This window comes from Medicago truncatula, chromosome 4 (genome assembly GCF_003473485.1).
Source record: "Medicago truncatula cultivar Jemalong A17 chromosome 4, MtrunA17r5.0-ANR, whole genome shotgun sequence".
Taxonomy (NCBI): Eukaryota; Viridiplantae; Streptophyta; class Magnoliopsida; order Fabales; family Fabaceae; genus Medicago; species Medicago truncatula.
The window spans coordinates 7,303,555-7,320,803 of NC_053045.1; the positions used below are offsets into that span (position 1 = coordinate 7,303,555).

Consider the following 17,249-nt stretch of genomic DNA (forward strand, 5'->3'; position numbering starts at 1 on the left):
TTAAAAACCAAAATTTCTTGAAAAAAAATTCTGAAAATGGCCTATTAAGGGTGTTTTTCGGAAAATAAAATTTTTACGAGGGTGCAAATCAAACCGAAAATTTTATAAGGGCGAAAATCGAAAATGACATATATTACAGGGGTGAAAAGCACTATTAACCCTTGTATTTTCAATAAATTATGCTAATTCAACACGGTGTCTTCAAGAATTGGAGAAAATAACCGAATGTTGCCGAACCTCGGATTTGATTGCTATTCCAGTGTTCTATGATGGTGTCTTATCCCTCAAACGGAGGTTTGAAGAGAGGTATGTTTGGAGGGGCCTTTCATGATTTTGTGGAAAGAATCAGTAAAGATGAAGACAAGTTCATGGGTTGGGTGGCAGAGATCAGTAAAGCTTACAAATATTCGGGACCAAAATATTTATTAGTCAAAGACTTGTACAGGTAATTTTTATTACGTCTTTATAAACATTTATTAGGAAAATATTTTGTCATAAAAATTTTGAAATCAACAATTGAATTTTCTGTGTATGTTATAGTAAATAAAAAGTTGGAGAAAAAGATAGAGATGAACATCAATGGTATTACAAACGATGTTTGTATTTTGATGTTCAAATAATATAAATCCATATATTTTTTAATGCGATACCCAATAACTATATAGTTAAAACATGCTTGATTTGAAACTAGATTACTCTATCTTTATGACCATTTTAATAGTTCCAATTTGTCATTTTCACATATAATTGACCGGTTTTATTGGAGAATTGATATACATATAATTACTCATGCATTTCATCTCTTCGTATATGATACAGCGAAGAAATTCAACACATTAAGAATGTAGTTGACCGTGTTATTTGTGTGCTAAATAAGAGGATAAACTTATCATGTGCTTTCTATACAGAGAGTCTAAAATCTAGTTTGCAAGATGTGATTCAACAATTGAAACAATCAAAATGTCCTCTCCTACTAGGGATATGGGGGATGACAGGGATTGGTAAATCAGCCATTGCCGAGGCCATTTATGATCAGATTAGTCCTTATTTTGAAGACAAATGTTTTCTAGATAATGTCAGGGTAGTTTGGGAAACAAATAATGGTCCAGTTTCTTTACAAGCGAAACTTCTTTTAGATGTCGACAAAGCAACTAAAACAAAGATTCCTACAATTGAATTGGGAAAAGAGATTTTAAAAGAAAGATTTCGACATAAAAGGGTACTTCTTGTACTTGACGATGTTAATAAATTGGAGCAGCTAAACGCTTTGTGCGGAAGTCGTGAATGGTTTGGCACCGGTAGCAAAATAATCATCACAACAAGAGATAGACATCTACTCAAGGAGCATGGAGTGGACCATATATATAGGGTGAAAGAACTTGACAACACTGAGTCACTTGAGGTTTTGAACCGGGGTGCATTCAGCCAGGCTACAATTACTCCAGAAGATTTTGTTGAACTTTGCAGAGAGGTAATTTCATATTCTGGGGGATTGCCTCTTGCTCTTCAAAATCTTCGGACAATTTTGCATGGAAAAGAAGCACGTCAGTGGATGGATATGTTGAGGAGTCTGGAAAGATTGTCCATTCCATTTCCACAACTACTTGAAGCTCTAGAGAAGAGTTTTCATGATTTGAGTGATGAAGAAAAACATATATTCCTTGATATAGCATGTTTCTTTAAAGGGATGGACCAAAATGTTGTACTCCATGCATTAAATAGGCAAATACAATGCGCAAGTTTTCAAATAAGTCTCCTTGAAGACAAGAGCCTTGTAGCCATTGATAAGAATAACAAGCTTGAAATACATGTTCTGCTACAAGCCATGGCAAGAGATATCATTAAGAGGGAATCAAGTAATATGTCTAATCAGGTGAGTGGCCAGATATTATTGTATGGTTAACGAAATCAGTTTGTTAACCTGTGGTTTCATAATCAAAACCTCAAAAGTGAATTAGTGAGAATTTTAGTAAAATAAGTTGCGGGTAACTTCATAGTTGACAATGTATCAGTAGCATCAAGAATTTTAGCTAATGTATTTATACGCTGTGATTTTAATTTTTTACTTTCCTTTGATTGTTTCAGCCGAAGATGTACGATGTGATCTTGAGTTTTAGAGGGGATGACAGTCGTGCGAAATTCATTTCCCATTTGTATTCCTCTCTTCAAAATGCGGGGATTTATGCTTTCAGAGATGCTGAGATTCAACGAGGAGATCATATCTCAATCTCTGTTGAAAGCAATTGGATGGTCTAGAATTTCTATAGTTGTTTTATCGATAAATTATGCTAATTCAAGATGGTGTATGTTTGAGTTGGAGAAGATCATGGAAATTGGAAGAACCGGTGGTATGGTGGTTGTACCAGTCTTCTATGAGGTAGATCCCTCAGAAGTACGTCATCAAGAAGGTCAATTTGGAAAAGCTTTGGAAGATCTTATGTCAACAATCTCAATAGATGAATCCACAAAGAGTAATTGGAAAAGAGAACTCAATATTGGTGGCATAGCAGGGTTTGTACTCCTAGATTCCAGTTTATTTATTTATTTTCTCTTAGAATATTGTTTGGGATGCTTTAAAATTCTTCATTTTTAAGTCTAGGTGGTGCAAAAATATCTGTTAATTTAAAATCACTCTTCATTAAAAATTATCATATTTAGAATTTTTCATTAAACTAAAATTTGATTGCAGTAAATGCTATTTTGAATAATTTTTAAATAGAAATAACATGATTACTTCTTTAAAGCTTCTGCTTCTAACTTCAAAAAAGCTTCAGAAAAATGACAACATATTGGAGAATGCTTACACATACAATTGACCGTGAGCCTTATCATATGTTAATGTTTTGTAGGAACGAAAGTGATGATGTCAAGAATATTGTTGAACATGTCACCCGTTTGTTAGATAGGACAGAGTTATTCGTTGCTGAACATCCAGTGGGTGTAGAATCTCGCGTGGAAACTGTGACTAAACTACTAAACATCGAAAACTCAGAAGATGTTTTACTTCTAGGGATATGGGGAATGGGGGGTATGGGTAAAACAACCCTTGCCAAAGCAATTTATAATCAAATTGGGAGCAAATTTGAGGGAAGGAGCTTTCTTCTGAACATTAGGGAACTTTGGGAGACAGATACTAATCAAGTTTCTCTACAGCAACAAATACTTTGTGATGTTTGCAAAACAACGGCATTCAAGATACATGACATCGAATCAGGGAAAAATATATTGAAGGAAAGACTTTCCCAGAAGAAGGTACTTCTTGTGCTTGATGATGTGAATGAATTGGAGCAGCTAAAGGCTTTGTGTGGAAGCCACGAATGGTTTGGTCTGGGCAGTAGAATAATAATCACAACTAGAAATATGCGTCTTCTCAGATTGTATGAAATTTATCAAGTGTATGCAATAGAAGAAATGGATGAAAGTGAATCTCTTAAGCTTTTCAGTTGGCATGCATTCAAGCAACCAAGTCCGATAGAAGATTTTGCTAAACATTTAACAGATGTGATTTCTTATTCTGGGGGATTGCCACTAGCACTTGAAGTCCTCGGGTCCTATTTGTCTGACTGTGAAACAACAGACTGGCATAAAGTTTTGGAGAAACTCAAATGTATTCCTCATGATCAAGTACAGGAAAAACTAAAAGTAAGCTTCGATGGTTTAAAAGATTTTACAGAGAAACAAATATTCCTTGATATAGCTTGTTTCTTTATTGGGAGGGACCGAAATGATGTAATACGAATATTAAATGGGTGTGGATATTTTGCTGATATTGGAATTAAAGTCCTTGTTGAGCGAGCCCTTGTAACTGTTGACAATAGGAACAAGCTTAGAATGCATGATTTGTGAAGAGACATGGGAAGACAAATAATTTATGAGGAATCACCATCAGATCCTGAGAAGCGCAGTAGGTTGTGGCGGCGTGAGGAAGTGTTCGATATATTAGCAAAGGATAAGGTACTTGCTAAACATTGATGAAAGTTAGTTTCAAATTTTAAAATTAGGCTATTTGTTTTCTATTTCTCTGATGATGTTTTTTTAATTTCAGGGAACCGAAGCTGTGAAGGGACTGGCTTTGGAGTTTCCAGGAAAAGATTGTCTGGACACCAAAGCATTTAAAAAGATGAACAAACTCAGATTGCTTCGCCTCACTGGGGTGAAGCTTAAGGGAGATTTTAAATATCTTTCAAGAGATCTTAAGTTGCTATACTGGCATGGATTTCCAAAAACCTACACTCCGGCAGAATTTCAGCAAGAAAGTCTAGTGGCTGTTGAATTAAAATATAGTAAGCTCAAACAATTATGGAACAAGAGCCAGGTAAAATTATTGAATTATTTCAGTCTTTATAACATTGCAGCATCACATGGTTTAATAAATAGTAAGCATGACATGCTAACTGCAGCGTCATGCAACATTTCTGTAACACACATGTAAAATGTTTCATGTCTATTACACCTCACTAACAATGCAAAAACTGATTGATGCATTATCGCCTAAATTTAATATTCAAAGTGATTGATGCATTGCAGTGTTAAGATTTAGTGCAAAATAGCCATTCTTCCAAATTCGAATCAATTTTTTCTTTAAGCTCCTTACTACAATTCTGTTGTGCTTTTCTTTTCCTGCAGATACTAGAGAATCTAAAAATTCTTAATCTAAGTCATTCTCCAGATTTGACTGAAACCCCAGACTTTACATACTTGCCAAATCTTGAAAAGCTAGTACTCAAAAATTGTCCAAGTTTGTCTACAGTCTCCCATAGTATTGGATCTCTACATAAAATTCTTCTCATAAATTTGACAGACTGCACAGGTCTTCGGAAACTTCCAAGAAGCAACTATAAATTAAAATCTCTAGAAACTTTGATTCTTTCTGGATGTTCCATGATTGAAAAATTGGAGGAGGACTTGGAACAGATGGAATCTTTGATTACCTTGATTGCTGATAAGACTGCTATAAAAAAAGTGCCATTTTCAGTGGTAAGATTGAAAAGCATTGGATATATTTCTTTAGGTGGCTTTGAAGGATTTACACGTGATGTATTTTCTTCTCTCGTTCGCTCTTGGATGTCACCATCAAATAATGTGATATCCCTAGTTCACACATCGGTGTCCGTGTCATCACTTGTTAATTATAAGGACCTTCAAAAACTTCGAGTTCTTTATGTGGAGTGTGGTTCAGATCTACAACTAACTCAAGATATTGCAAGATTTTTGGATGTATTAAAAACCATAAGTTGTACGATGTTGGAAGCAAGTGCAAATTCAATTGCATCAGAGATCTCTGATATGTATGATTCTCCCTTAATTGATGGTTGCCTCGGTCTAGTTCACACTTCAAAGTCAAAAAATCACTTGAAATCTCTCTTAATTCAAATGGGAACAAAATGCCAAGTCTCCAATACTGCTGAAGACAGTGTTTCACAGGTTTGAATATCACTTCCGCGTATCTAGTTTTTTAAAAAGTAAACTGGAATTTTGGTTGCTGCCTGAAATTATATTTTTCTAAAACAATTATTTCACACTTAATTTGAATCAGACACAAATTTAATTCTTAAAGTTTTTAAAATCATTTTGCATTGGTAGTTTGTGAAATGGGTGTGAATTGTGAACAACTCCATGTTCAAGTCACACGTTTCAAATCAATAACTAAATTACAAGCAAAGTAATTTTTAAGGAAAAAGTGCACTTTTTAGACGGTAATTTATATAGGGTATATAATTTCATATATCTTAAGTAGGATGATAAAATAAATTACATTTATATACTGTACTTTTTTCCTTGAACCCTCTAAGTTTTTAATTCGAGGCATTTAAACATTTATCTGTTATACAGACTACAAAGGATACAGAGGAGGCCTGGGATTCGTTTTCGCTCCCCTATGACAATAATTCTGAATGGTCAACCTTTAGTTGCAAAGGTTGTTCCATAATATTTGATATCCCAATAATAAAGCCACTAAACCTGAAGAGTATGAGATTATTCATCGTCTATTACTCTTCCTCGGAAAACATAATATCAGAAGGTTTCCAAGGTGTGTTAATCATAAATTACACAAAGAGAACCATTCAGGTTTATAAAAGAGATACACTAATCTCATTTGATGATGAGGATTGGCAGAGCATAACATCAAATCTAGAACTTGGTAACAAAGTGAAGTTTATGGTTGTTTTTGGGGAGGGTTTCCATGTTGAGAATACTACAGTATCTCTCTTATATGTCGTTGCTTCTGGCAATGACGATAATCATGTTGGTGTTTCTGGTGGTGATAATGAAGTCATAAATCAGTTTAGGGAGGTAATGGTGAACCATTTGCAGATCACTTGGCCCACAGATGGGTGTTATACCGATGGCGTGGGATTGGTAGAGCTAGTACCGCATGACCTTGACCAGCCTGCGGAGGAAGTAGCTGAGGAGGTTTGTGCAGCTGAAGTTGAGGATGGTCAGAAGCAACAGGTTCCTCTACCCGAGGGTCAGCCTGAGCTGCGAGCAGCAGAAACACCTGAGACCATTGGGCTGGTTCTAGGAACTCAGATTTTGGATGCCCTCAAAGAGTTCAGGGCTGATTTCGTTCGACTAGAGCAGACTGTTACTGCTAGGTTAAATGCAGTAGAGGTCAAATTAGAGAAGCTTGAGGATGTAATTGCTCAGATACCGCATGCATCGAGTTTCAAGTCCACTTCTATGCTTATGTTTCTTTCAATGTTGCTCTTCCTTTTGTTATGTTGTTGGGTTGTTTTTCTATCATTACTTGGATATTAATATGGTACACTCTAAGTCCTTTTAGTTATTTTTTATTCATACCAGTTTCAGTGTTCTATCGTTATTTGAATTCTTACTATTTTGTTTCCAAATTCGAGTAGGATTTAGTATTCATTTGGTCCTTTTGTTGTGCAATACAAATTGGAAGTTTAATGACCTTTTTTTATAGGTATTTTAGTTTGTTATATTTCATTATTTATTTGATATTTTTGTGTCTAAAATTATGTGTTAATCATTCAAATGCTATTTTTGTTTGTTCTTTGACTTGGGAAAATATATTCCCTTTTCTTATTGCCTTCAAAAACCTTTTTAAACTCCTTTGTTCTTTATTATATTGCCTTCATAACTTCTTGTGATGTCTTTATTTGTTGATTTACATGATTTCTCATTAAAATGACTCAAAACATCAAGTATTACTGGTTTATGAAGAAGAAAAAAACTATGTAATTGCCGGTATTTGGAAGAAAAAAAAATATGATTACATGGACTCAAATGGAAAAAAAATGCAAAATATCTCATAACCCATAAGAAACTGCTCTAAAATATATCTAAAACAAAACAAACATACTAGAGGAGTGGTTGAAAAGAACTCCATCGCTCAATGACAATCTGCTTATGGTTGTACAAATCAAATTTTGAGCAATTTTTTGCGGAGGAACTTTAATTTATGTTCTTAAAACGTATACAAAAAATTGTTCAAAAATGTAAGAGTTTAAACATAATTAAACAAATTTTGATTTATAAGGGACTAAAACTGACTGCAAAAACTTTATATAGGAACTAAAAAACTATTAAAATTAAGTAATGATTAAAGTTAAAAGGCCTCAATTTTACAGGAATCAAAAACTTATTTAACTCTTGAAAAACACAATTTAACTAAATAATTTGTAACAAACCACTTGTCCCATGTATGAATTGTATTTTTCAATTTCACTCTTTAAGGACTCATTTGTACAAAACAAACGTGAAAACTATCAAATGCAAAAAAATAAATATATATATATATATATAATTGGTGTATTATATTTGTTCTCTTTTTATAAAAACCTTATTTTTTTAGTAATTCTTTAATGATGTACATCATCTTTGTGTTTAATTTTTTAATAATTATAGTTAGATTATATTTTATAATGTGTCATCACTTTTATTAAGAAGAAAGTAATAAAAATTCAACTTAATGAATTTATTAGTGACAAACAATTGTCTTGTCTCCCCTAAAAAAGTATTTTTCTTGTATATGCATTATTTTTTTAAATAATACTATTTAGTGACCAACTTAGAAGGCAAAAAACGTAAAAACAATGAATTGACATATAAAAAAATGAAGTTCACAAATGAAATATTATTATTTTTTAGAATGAATAAAAATATTTTTATTAAAAAGAGAAGAAAAGTTGTTTTAAAAAACATGAAAATGAGATTTAAACATTTTAAAGTAGAAGAGTATTTTTGTAATTTTGAAAGTAACTTATTTTCTTATATCTACATTAGATAATAAGAAAATTAATAAATATAAAATATATTAGTAATATAATTTATATATAAAGTATTCAAACATAATACTGAACTTTTTCTTAAGTTTTGGTTACATATTTTATCTATTTGTTAAAATTTTGAATATATAAAACTTATTATTGAAATAAATTTCCTTAAATGTATTAATAATTATGTAATTTATATCTTTAAAAAGTAATAACAAAAACTACACAATATATTAATAAAAAGATGAAGAAAGTATTCAAATATATATTCTACTTAAATTTCAAAAACATTATTATGCATGTTTATTAATGTCTATTTACAAATATTATCAATATATATAATTACAAATTTCAAAATTACATCTTTCAAAGTCTCTGTACATTAAGTTTTTACCTATAAAAACAACTTTGAAATTACTTTAGGCATAATCCCCTATAAATACACTCCTTTAAAGACTCCCAATATATCAATGTTACTTCCCCCTCTCACTAGAGACATGGCCAAAGTCCTAATTTTTGTATTAGTTTTACTCCAAGTAAGCTCTTTGGCAGTGTTTGCTAAAGAGTTTAATACTCCTCACTACCTTCCTCGCCAACACCCACCAACCCCAACCCCTGCTCCTGTTGAACCACCATATTCCTCCTTTCTTCAATCTCTCAGTCTAGACCAGTCTCACATTGATTACCACCACCATCCTCTTCCTCACCCATCACCCCTTCCTCCTTTTAAACAACCATCTTCTTCCCATATTCAATCTCTCAGTCTAGACCACTCTCACATTGATTACCACTACCATCCTCTTCCTCATCCATCACCCCTTCCTCCTTTTCAACCACCATCTTCTTCCCATATTCAATCTCTCAGTCTAAATCATCCTCACATTGATTACCACTACCATCCTCTCCCACACCCATCACCACGTGCCCTCGTACAACCACCATCTTCCCATATTCATTCTCTTCGTATGAATCATCATCACAATCAACATCGCCACCATCATCACCATCGCCCATCATCCCCAACCTATGCTCCTGTTAAAGAACCGTCTTTATCTTATTTTTAGTAGAAACTTTGTAGAAGTTTCAAATAATGAGTGAAATAATTCGAAAATGATTCTTGTAAGAATTAAATATAAATGAAATTTTGTAAGTTGGTTTTATTAATTTTTGTGTCTAATAGTATTTTTTTTTACTTTCAAATCTTTTAAAAGTCTATTTCGTGGTATTAAAGTTTAGATGTGTGGTAATCAATATTACCTCACTAGTTTTTCTTACTTTTTCATTACTTTAACGTGGGTTTCAAATAAATGTTGATCATATAACAAAGTTGTTATCTTTACTTATTTTAAATCAAGTAAAAATCACTAATTATAATACATACATACACTAGGAGATCGGGGGAAACTCCACCGGCAATACTTTTTCAGAGAGAGAATCTAGGGGAAAGGGGTGCAAGCAAGGTGTTACACCCTAAATCTCAAAATAATTATTACTATTATTTATTTAAAAATTGAGTAATATTTATAGTGGAGAGTGTCAAATAAAAACTTTCAAATTAATATAAGAATTTTTCCACAAGATTTAGGATACCACATTGACACATAGCAAACATAATTCACATTTCACTTCTTTGAAAATTATAATAATATTAACATCGAATCTTTTTCTTTTGAAAATATTTTCTTTTACATCATAAACAATGGTTTTCTTATACAAAACTAAATAAGTAAGCATATCCCTTTTCCCATGCCACTACCAGAGCGGTGCTTTTCCCCAAAATAACGGTGTGTACTTGACTCCAAGATTCATAAACCTATAGAACTACGGTTTCATAACAGCAGGGCCAAGCCAGCAAACACAAACAACGAAGGGGTGAGTTTCGAGAACATGTAATAGTATAAAATAATGAGAAGAACATGTAAGCAATTAAGTCAAAGTCATATCACATCACAAACATAATATTGAAAACTTGAAGAATATACTAGATCAACTCAATCCACGTTAGTAAAAAAAAGAATATCATTACAACATAAGAACCAAGATCTTCACAAACACAATGTCAAAATTTAATTCCAAAATAGTCACAACACATATAGTCACCAATAACCATCTTCATAAGAACATCGACATACAATCACCTTTATCGTCTCACGCAGTTACACTTATTCACCAAATACAAATCATCATCAATTTTTATGCATATGGACTCAATCCTAAGACCTATATGAATGTGGTACCACACCTACTCATCGTTTTGCCAGAGTTATATTACTGGACTTTTCTCAACATAGTTGCCAGAGATATGTTACTGGACTTTTCTCAACATAGTTGTCAGAAGTATGTTACTGGACTTTTCTCAACATAGTTGTCAGAAGTATGTTACTGGAATTTTCTCCCACATATGCAAGACTTATGCTCTAGACTCTATATGAACGCAAGGAATTAAATTCGACAAGTATTACACATATACACATAGTCACATATTCCACCTATGAATGCAAGACTCCCCCTAAAATGCACGACTCTAATCACCACTCACATCATCATCATAAAAAACATCGGCATCATGAAAATACATTGTCATTCACACCACAAATTTTAATCGACATCATTATTCTCATCATCAAACTATTTTAAGCCTCATCATTTACTTAGAAAAACAAACAGATTGATGACTCTTGACAACAATATAGAAGTGGATTTATTCAAAAAAAAATAATATAAAATCTAAGACATTTTTAATACTTCTTAGAATACCACTATAGCCAATTTCATACAGAAGCGGAACACAACATTTTGCAAGAAACAGTAGACACAATCCTTACACTCACAAATTAGCCCATAATTAGTTTCTATAGCACCAAATTGGCAGAAGCAAAACAATTATCTACCAAACATCAACTATTTTGTACTAGTTATTCAATCAATAAATATACATAATTTATCAATTCAAATCGTTGTGGAAAATCAAACATGAGCGTATGCACAAAATTTATCATTGACATCAAATACCATTCACATAATTTTAATCAAGCAATATCCTAATAATGTTTCTAATTCATCTTTTAACCTCGCACTTCTAAATTTGCACATTAATTTAATCATTCTCTCCAAGGGCTACAACCGTCGCGGTGAACCCCAAACGAACTTTGGGAAATACGACTTTCCCGTTCATCTCAGTTAATTTACATTCATGATCTCAAACTCTTCTCTCTCACCCCATACCTGAATTGAAGCTTTCACAATAGACATCGAACTCAAGGACAGCAACAAATCTAAACAGTTTAACAATTGTGTCTTCTTTTCTCCAGCCTAGCGACTTGTGAAAGAAAGTAGCTTAATTGATCCTTTTCCTCAAAGCTAGCATCCTATCTCTATGAGGTCTTCTCTCTTTGCAATACGATGATGTTTTACCAAAGACCTTTCTCCCTCTCTCTCTCTTATGTCTAGGGTTTCCTTTATTTGTACATATTGTCATCGCCGATCTCTATTGGCTATTAAGTTAGCGACTTATGGTATATAAATATATATACATATATACAAGTGGCATGCTTACTAGTATTTACGGCCTTGAGAAGGGGATGGGTTGTTGGATCATATACATACATATGCTAATGGATCAAGCTTCTTAGATTAAGGTGTGCGTTGGAATAAGTTAAGTGTGTAGGTACATAAAGGTATATTAGGATATAAACACTAGCACTATCTTCCCACATCTCTCATAATTTTACTATATTATTTATTTAATATAAAGAACTTACGTGATATTTATATTTGACAGACTGCACCGGTCTTCGGAAACTTCCGAGAATCATCAATAAAATAAAATCTCTAGAAACTTTGATTCTTTCTGGATGTTGAATGATTGACAAATTGGAGGAGGACATAGAACAGATGGAGCCGTTGATTACCTTGATTGCGGATAAGACTGCCATAAAAAAAAGTGCCATTTTCAATAGTAAGATTGAAAAGCATTGGATATATTTCTTTATGCGGCTTTGAAGGATTTTCACGTGATGTATTCCCTTCTCTCATTCGCTCTTGGATATCGCCATCAAATAACATAATATCCTTAGTTCAAACATCTGTGTCCATGTCATCACTTGGCTCTTCCAAGGACCTTCAAAAACTTCGAATTCTTTGTGTAGAGTGTGGTTCAGATCTACAACAAACTCAATACATAGCAAGATTTTTGGATGTATTAAAAGCCACAAATTGTCAGAACTTGGAAGCAAGTGCAAGTTCAACTACATCAGAGATCTTTGATATGTATGCTTCTCCCTTAATTGATGATTGACTTGGTCAAGTGCGCACTTCAGAGTCAAAGAATCACTTGAAATGTCTCTTAGTTCAAATAGGAACAAAATTCCAAGTCTCCAAAATTGCCAAAGACAGTGTTTTACAGGTTTGAATAACTCTTCTACTTACCTAGTTTTTTAAAATATAAACTGGAATTTTGGTTGCTGTCTGAAATTAAATTTTTCTAACATGTTATTTTCAAACGCAAGTTTAATGATTAAATTTTTTAAACTCGTTTTACATTCGAAGTTTTTGAAATGGGTCTGAACTGTGCACAACTCCATGATTCACATATTTCAAGTCAAGAATTAAAATACAAGCAAATTATATTTTCTAGAAAATAAATTACCTATTTTAGATGATAAAATAAATATTTGTTCATTTTACAGACTACAGATGAGATTTGGGATTCATTTTTCCCCCCTGTGACAATAATTCTGAATGGTCAACCTTTAGTTGCAAAGGTTGTTCCATAATATTTGATATCCCTGCAATGAAGGGCCGAAACCTGAAGAGTATGATGTTGTTCACCGTCTATCACTCTCCCTCGGAAAACATAACATCTGAAGGTTGCCAAGGTGTGTTGATCATTAATTAGTAATTACACAAAAATTCAGAAAATTATTTTAATATTTTTAAATTGTTTTTTTTATTTTTATATTTTTTTATTTTAAAAACAATTTTAAGAATTTTAAAAATATTTTTTAAATTTAATATTATGTGGCATGCCACGTGGCAAAAGCTGCACAATCAGCATTGCCACGTGGCCAAAACCATGCCAACTCAGCTGAATATTTTTTTAAGGATGTTTTTTAATTTTAATATTTTTTTAAGGATGTTTTTTAATTTTAATATTTTTTTAAGGATGTTTTTTAATTTTTATTTTTTTTTGCAAGGACTAAAACCAAAACACGCCCAAATTACAAGGACGAAATGCATATTTAAGCCTATCTAGAAATGTGCATCATAATTCAACACTCCTCCTTGATGCATATTTCGAAAACTTCAAATGTAGTACGTAGTTGCTCAAACATAGATTTGTGTTATCATCTCCTCCTGCATTGAAACTCTTCATAGTTGATCAATTTGACAGGTGTTAGCTCCACCATGATAGAGAATTTGTGCCACCTCTTGCCATAATATTTGTTATTGATCTCCTTGTCGGTCTTGTTGAAGACTTCTGCATGGACCATTTTTTCTCCTTAGGTACTCCAGTAATTTTCCTTGTTAGTCTTGTTAAAGACATCTGACAAGGACCACTTATGTTGCTTAGTTGCATGTGAATCTCCTTGTCGACATTGTTGAAGATTTATGACAGGGAGCATTCCTGCTTCATAGTTGCTTGTGAGTCCCCTTGTCACTCATGTAGTAGATTCTTGACAGAGACTCATTCTTTCTCTTAGTAGTTACATTTTTCTTCCTAGGCTTGTACTGAAGTTGATCATCAGAGGTCGTAGGTCTCCATTTTAATTTATTGTCTGGACTTGTGCTCTATCTGAATTTGAGCATTATTCGCTATAGGTTTTTGACATTAGTTGGACTTGAACTTAAGAGGATCGGCCTGTTAGGCTACCTGAACTCCTCTATTGCCTTCTTAGTTTTAGGTTTGAACTCAAACAAAGTAGGCCCTTGTAGCTACATGTACTCCTTTTGTTTTGAGCCATAGGCTGGATTTTCTAGTTTGGTAGGATAGTAGAATTCATGTTGTAGAATATATAGTTGGTGACACAAGGTCATATTTTGCTACGCCCTGTTAATGACTGAACGCAGCCCTGATGCCACCATTGAAAAAATATCGCTTTATCAGAGAAGCTGAAGCGACTAAACAGATCCAACTCAAATATTGCACTACAGAAGACCAAATTGCAGACATATTCACAAAGGCATTACCAAGATCAAAATTTGAGCTACTACGAACTATGCTTGGAGTTACTGAAATATGCATCAAGGAGGAGTGTTAAAATGTGATGCATATTTCTAATTCTCTAGAATGCATTAGTAACCTATAGAATGTTATAGAATGATGTACATGCCTAGATTTCTCTAGAATGCATTAATAAATACTACATGTAGTAGGAAATGTCATGAAGAATCTAGAAAGAACTATCTAGAATATGACATCCACACTATAAATAGGCAAGCATGTACTAATTTATAATCAATCAAAATCAATCCAATTTGGAGAGCAATACAATCTACTCTTGCTCCAAGTCCTCACACTACTTACTACTATATTTCAACTATATATTAACATTTGTCATGATTAAAAAAAAAAACATTTGTCATAAAAAATAAAAATAAAATATCATCTTCCTCCAACTAACCTTAGGATGTGTATCATGGTTGTGTGTGCTAATAAAAGGACGTGCTAGGCTCCCTTATCGTGCGACTAGGGAACCTCATGTAACGTGCTTCCATAAGATTCCACACCCTTGCCTCGGACCACCTAGGCCCTCCTATAGGATGTTAGTAAGGGTCTATGGGAGCTTGTTAGATATCAGAGTCTTGTGGCCCTTATATTTTTGTGTTTAGTTTGAATACTTTCATATAAGATTCTGTATTATGTATTTCAATTGTGTTGGATACTTATGTTATACTGTTTTTAGTAGACTTGATTAAACTAGTCATTTGGAATTGATGTTTTTTTATAAACATCCTATCTTATTAACATATATTTTATCTTCAAAAAAAAAAAACATATTTTATGATAATGAGTCTTTTTGTTCCTCATACAAATATCTTTGTTTCAGTGTTGGGTCGTCCAGCACAAAGTTCTTCAACCTCAGGCATGGGAGTTTACGGAGTTTTCTCGCTTTGGCAAGTTTGGTCTTGTTGTGAACTCGCTTTGGCATGTTGAGCGCTAGCAATCCTGGGACTTTCTGCCAATTTCTCGCTTTGGTGAGTTAAACTTGCTTTGGCGAGTTGGTCTTTGCAAAGAATGATGATTTCTTGGTCCTTGCTTTTATTTTCCTGCACAAATGGGTAGAGCAAGGCACATGAAGCATAATTGGTATAATTACATTAAATTATAGCTTTTCCTTAGATAATTTGCAAAACACTTAAATATCACTTTTGAACACTTATCAACGGATATTGTGTCAATTCCTACTCATTCAACAACGCTTAAATTTTGGCAGTGTCACTTCAGTCTGTAAATTACCACATTGCAGTCAAACTAACTACGATCAACAATAGCAAATCAATTTCTAACTAATTTCATCATTAACAATCCAAAAAAACAAACAAATTTTCATTTAGACATTTTATCAAATACCTAGAGTCCAACTTTCAATCTACTTAAAATCAAACAATTTCTAAACCCTAAATTACCACACTGCACTCTAAACAACATCTAAACTACAATTTCTAACTTAAAAACCTAAAAATCTCATATTTCTCAAAAAAAAAAAATCATAAATTTAAACCAAAAAGAAGCAATGAAGTAGGATAAGCATAACTTACTTGTTGATTTGGTTGATTTGATGTTGATTTCGTTGAAGTTGGTGAAATTCGCAAAAATGGTGTGAAAAATCGTATTTGAGATGCTTTGAAAATGAATGGGGATTGTGTTTATGTTGCTGTGATATATCACTTAAGTCAAACAAGAATATAAGGTGCGTGAGTTTATGATCACTAGGGTCAAGATGGTTCATCTTTTCTATTACAATTATTTAGTGAACTGGGTAACATTGGAAGAAAAATAACTACTCCAAAATAGAATATATTTTTTTATGTAAGGTGAAAAAAAAAGTTGTTTACAGTGTCTCCTTAAAAAAATAGTTTATAGTGCCAACTATTTTATTATATTGTTATAGTTTGTTCTTATTTTAACGAGATTTCACTTTTTTTTTTTTTTTTTGAAGAAACTTATTTTTTTTATTGATAATTAGAATAGTAATGATAACATAGTTTAAATTTAGATTAAATTTGAAAGAAAATAAAAAACACAGGTCAAAAAAATATATCCCTTTACGGTATAGGATAGTCCTTAATTAGCCTTTACCATTTTGTTTTTGTGTTGATATTTATTGATTAAATAAATATATTATATTTACATTGTAAATATATTTTTCTTACTCTCTAAGTAAATTATGATAGAATATTGTACCAAAAATAAATAAATAAATTATGATAGAATATTATGTAGAATATTTATTCCGTAAATATATCATAGTTTAGTCTTCAAACTACTTAACTTTATATAATAGAGATTCGGTAGTGCTATTCGGTCACACTGTATTTCAGCATATGTCTTTCTTTTCTCTTTCATTCAACAACAAATATGTGATTAGTCCTTGACCAATTTTTGGTATTGGTTCCACCAGGTTGGTTTTTTTTTGTTTGGTTTAGATCCGCACTTTGTTAAAAAATTGTTATTGATCTCTCTGTTATAGTTGATTGTTAAAATAAGGCTAAAATATGGTTTTAGTCCTTGCAAATATGCCTCGTTTTGGTTTTAGTCGCTGGTAAAAAAAAAATTTGTTTTTGGTCCCTGCAAAATTTTTTGTTTTTGAAAATAGTCCCTTTTCTTTTTTAAAAACAAAATATTTTGCAGGGACCAAAAACTACAAAATTGGTTCAGTTATAATGTGCCACGTATGCAAATCATCACAAAAGTGGGATCAGGGACTATTTTCAAAAACAAAAAATTTTGCAGGGACCAAAAACAAATTTTTTTTTTACCAGGGACTAAAACCAAAACGAGGCATA

General features: G+C 32.6%; 4 protein-coding genes and 1 long non-coding RNA gene across 5 annotated transcripts; all 5 read left to right on the forward strand.

Annotated features, from left to right (window-relative positions):
- Positions 1–82: 82 nt before the first annotated feature.
- On the forward strand, positions 83–2,376 carry LOC112421270 (disease resistance protein RPV1). The gene is made up of 3 exons (XM_024782248.2): positions 83–445; positions 820–1,873; positions 2,086–2,376. The coding sequence occupies exons 1-3, from the start codon at positions 267–269 to the stop codon at positions 2,254–2,256; spliced, it is 1,404 nt and encodes a 467-aa protein (XP_024638016.1). The 5' UTR covers positions 83–266; the 3' UTR covers positions 2,257–2,376.
- On the forward strand, positions 2,327–3,846 carry LOC112420748 (disease resistance protein RUN1). Its single transcript, XM_024780388.1, has 2 exons — positions 2,327–2,511; positions 2,850–3,846. The coding sequence occupies exons 1-2, from the start codon at positions 2,327–2,329 to the stop codon at positions 3,844–3,846; spliced, it is 1,182 nt and encodes a 393-aa protein (XP_024636156.1).
- Positions 3,713–6,829, forward strand: LOC25491570 (disease resistance protein RUN1). Its single transcript, XM_024782247.2, has 4 exons — positions 3,713–3,954; positions 4,046–4,315; positions 4,627–5,424; positions 5,833–6,829. The coding sequence occupies exons 1-4, from the start codon at positions 3,853–3,855 to the stop codon at positions 6,757–6,759; spliced, it is 2,097 nt and encodes a 698-aa protein (XP_024638015.1). The 5' UTR covers positions 3,713–3,852; the 3' UTR covers positions 6,760–6,829.
- Positions 6,830–8,737: 1,908 nt separating this feature from the next.
- Positions 8,738–9,304, forward strand: LOC112420749 (uncharacterized histidine-rich protein DDB_G0274557-like). Its single transcript, XM_024780389.1, has one exon. The coding sequence runs from the start codon at positions 8,738–8,740 to the stop codon at positions 9,302–9,304; it is 567 nt and encodes a 188-aa protein (XP_024636157.1).
- A 2,705-nt stretch (positions 9,305–12,009) lies between these two features.
- Positions 12,010–15,423, forward strand: LOC120580046 (uncharacterized). The gene is made up of 3 exons (XR_005645679.1): positions 12,010–12,645; positions 12,929–13,117; positions 15,290–15,423. It is a non-coding gene; the product is annotated as an uncharacterized lncRNA (long non-coding RNA).
- Positions 15,424–17,249: the final 1,826 nt, after the last annotated feature.

Coding starts and splice junctions, on each gene's coding strand:
- LOC25491570 (XM_024782247.2), top strand. CDS start 3,853: ATGGGAAGACAAATAATTTATGAGGAATCACCATCAGATCCTGAGAAG. Junction 3,955..4,045: donor ATATATTAGCAAAGGATAAG/GTACTTGCTAAA, acceptor TTTTAATTTCAG/GGAACCGAAGCTGTGAAGGG. Junction 4,316..4,626: donor AATTATGGAACAAGAGCCAG/GTAAAATTATTG, acceptor CTTTTCCTGCAG/ATACTAGAGAATCTAAAAAT.
- LOC112420748 (XM_024780388.1), top strand. CDS start 2,327: ATGGAAATTGGAAGAACCGGTGGTATGGTGGTTGTACCAGTCTTCTAT. Junction 2,512..2,849: donor AATATTGGTGGCATAGCAGG/GTTTGTACTCCT, acceptor AATGTTTTGTAG/GAACGAAAGTGATGATGTCA.
- LOC112420749 (XM_024780389.1), top strand. CDS start 8,738: ATGGCCAAAGTCCTAATTTTTGTATTAGTTTTACTCCAAGTAAGCTCT.
- LOC112421270 (XM_024782248.2), top strand. CDS start 267: ATGATGGTGTCTTATCCCTCAAACGGAGGTTTGAAGAGAGGTATGTTT. Junction 446..819: donor TTAGTCAAAGACTTGTACAG/GTAATTTTTATT, acceptor TATATGATACAG/CGAAGAAATTCAACACATTA. Junction 1,874..2,085: donor CAAGTAATATGTCTAATCAG/GTGAGTGGCCAG, acceptor TGATTGTTTCAG/CCGAAGATGTACGATGTGAT.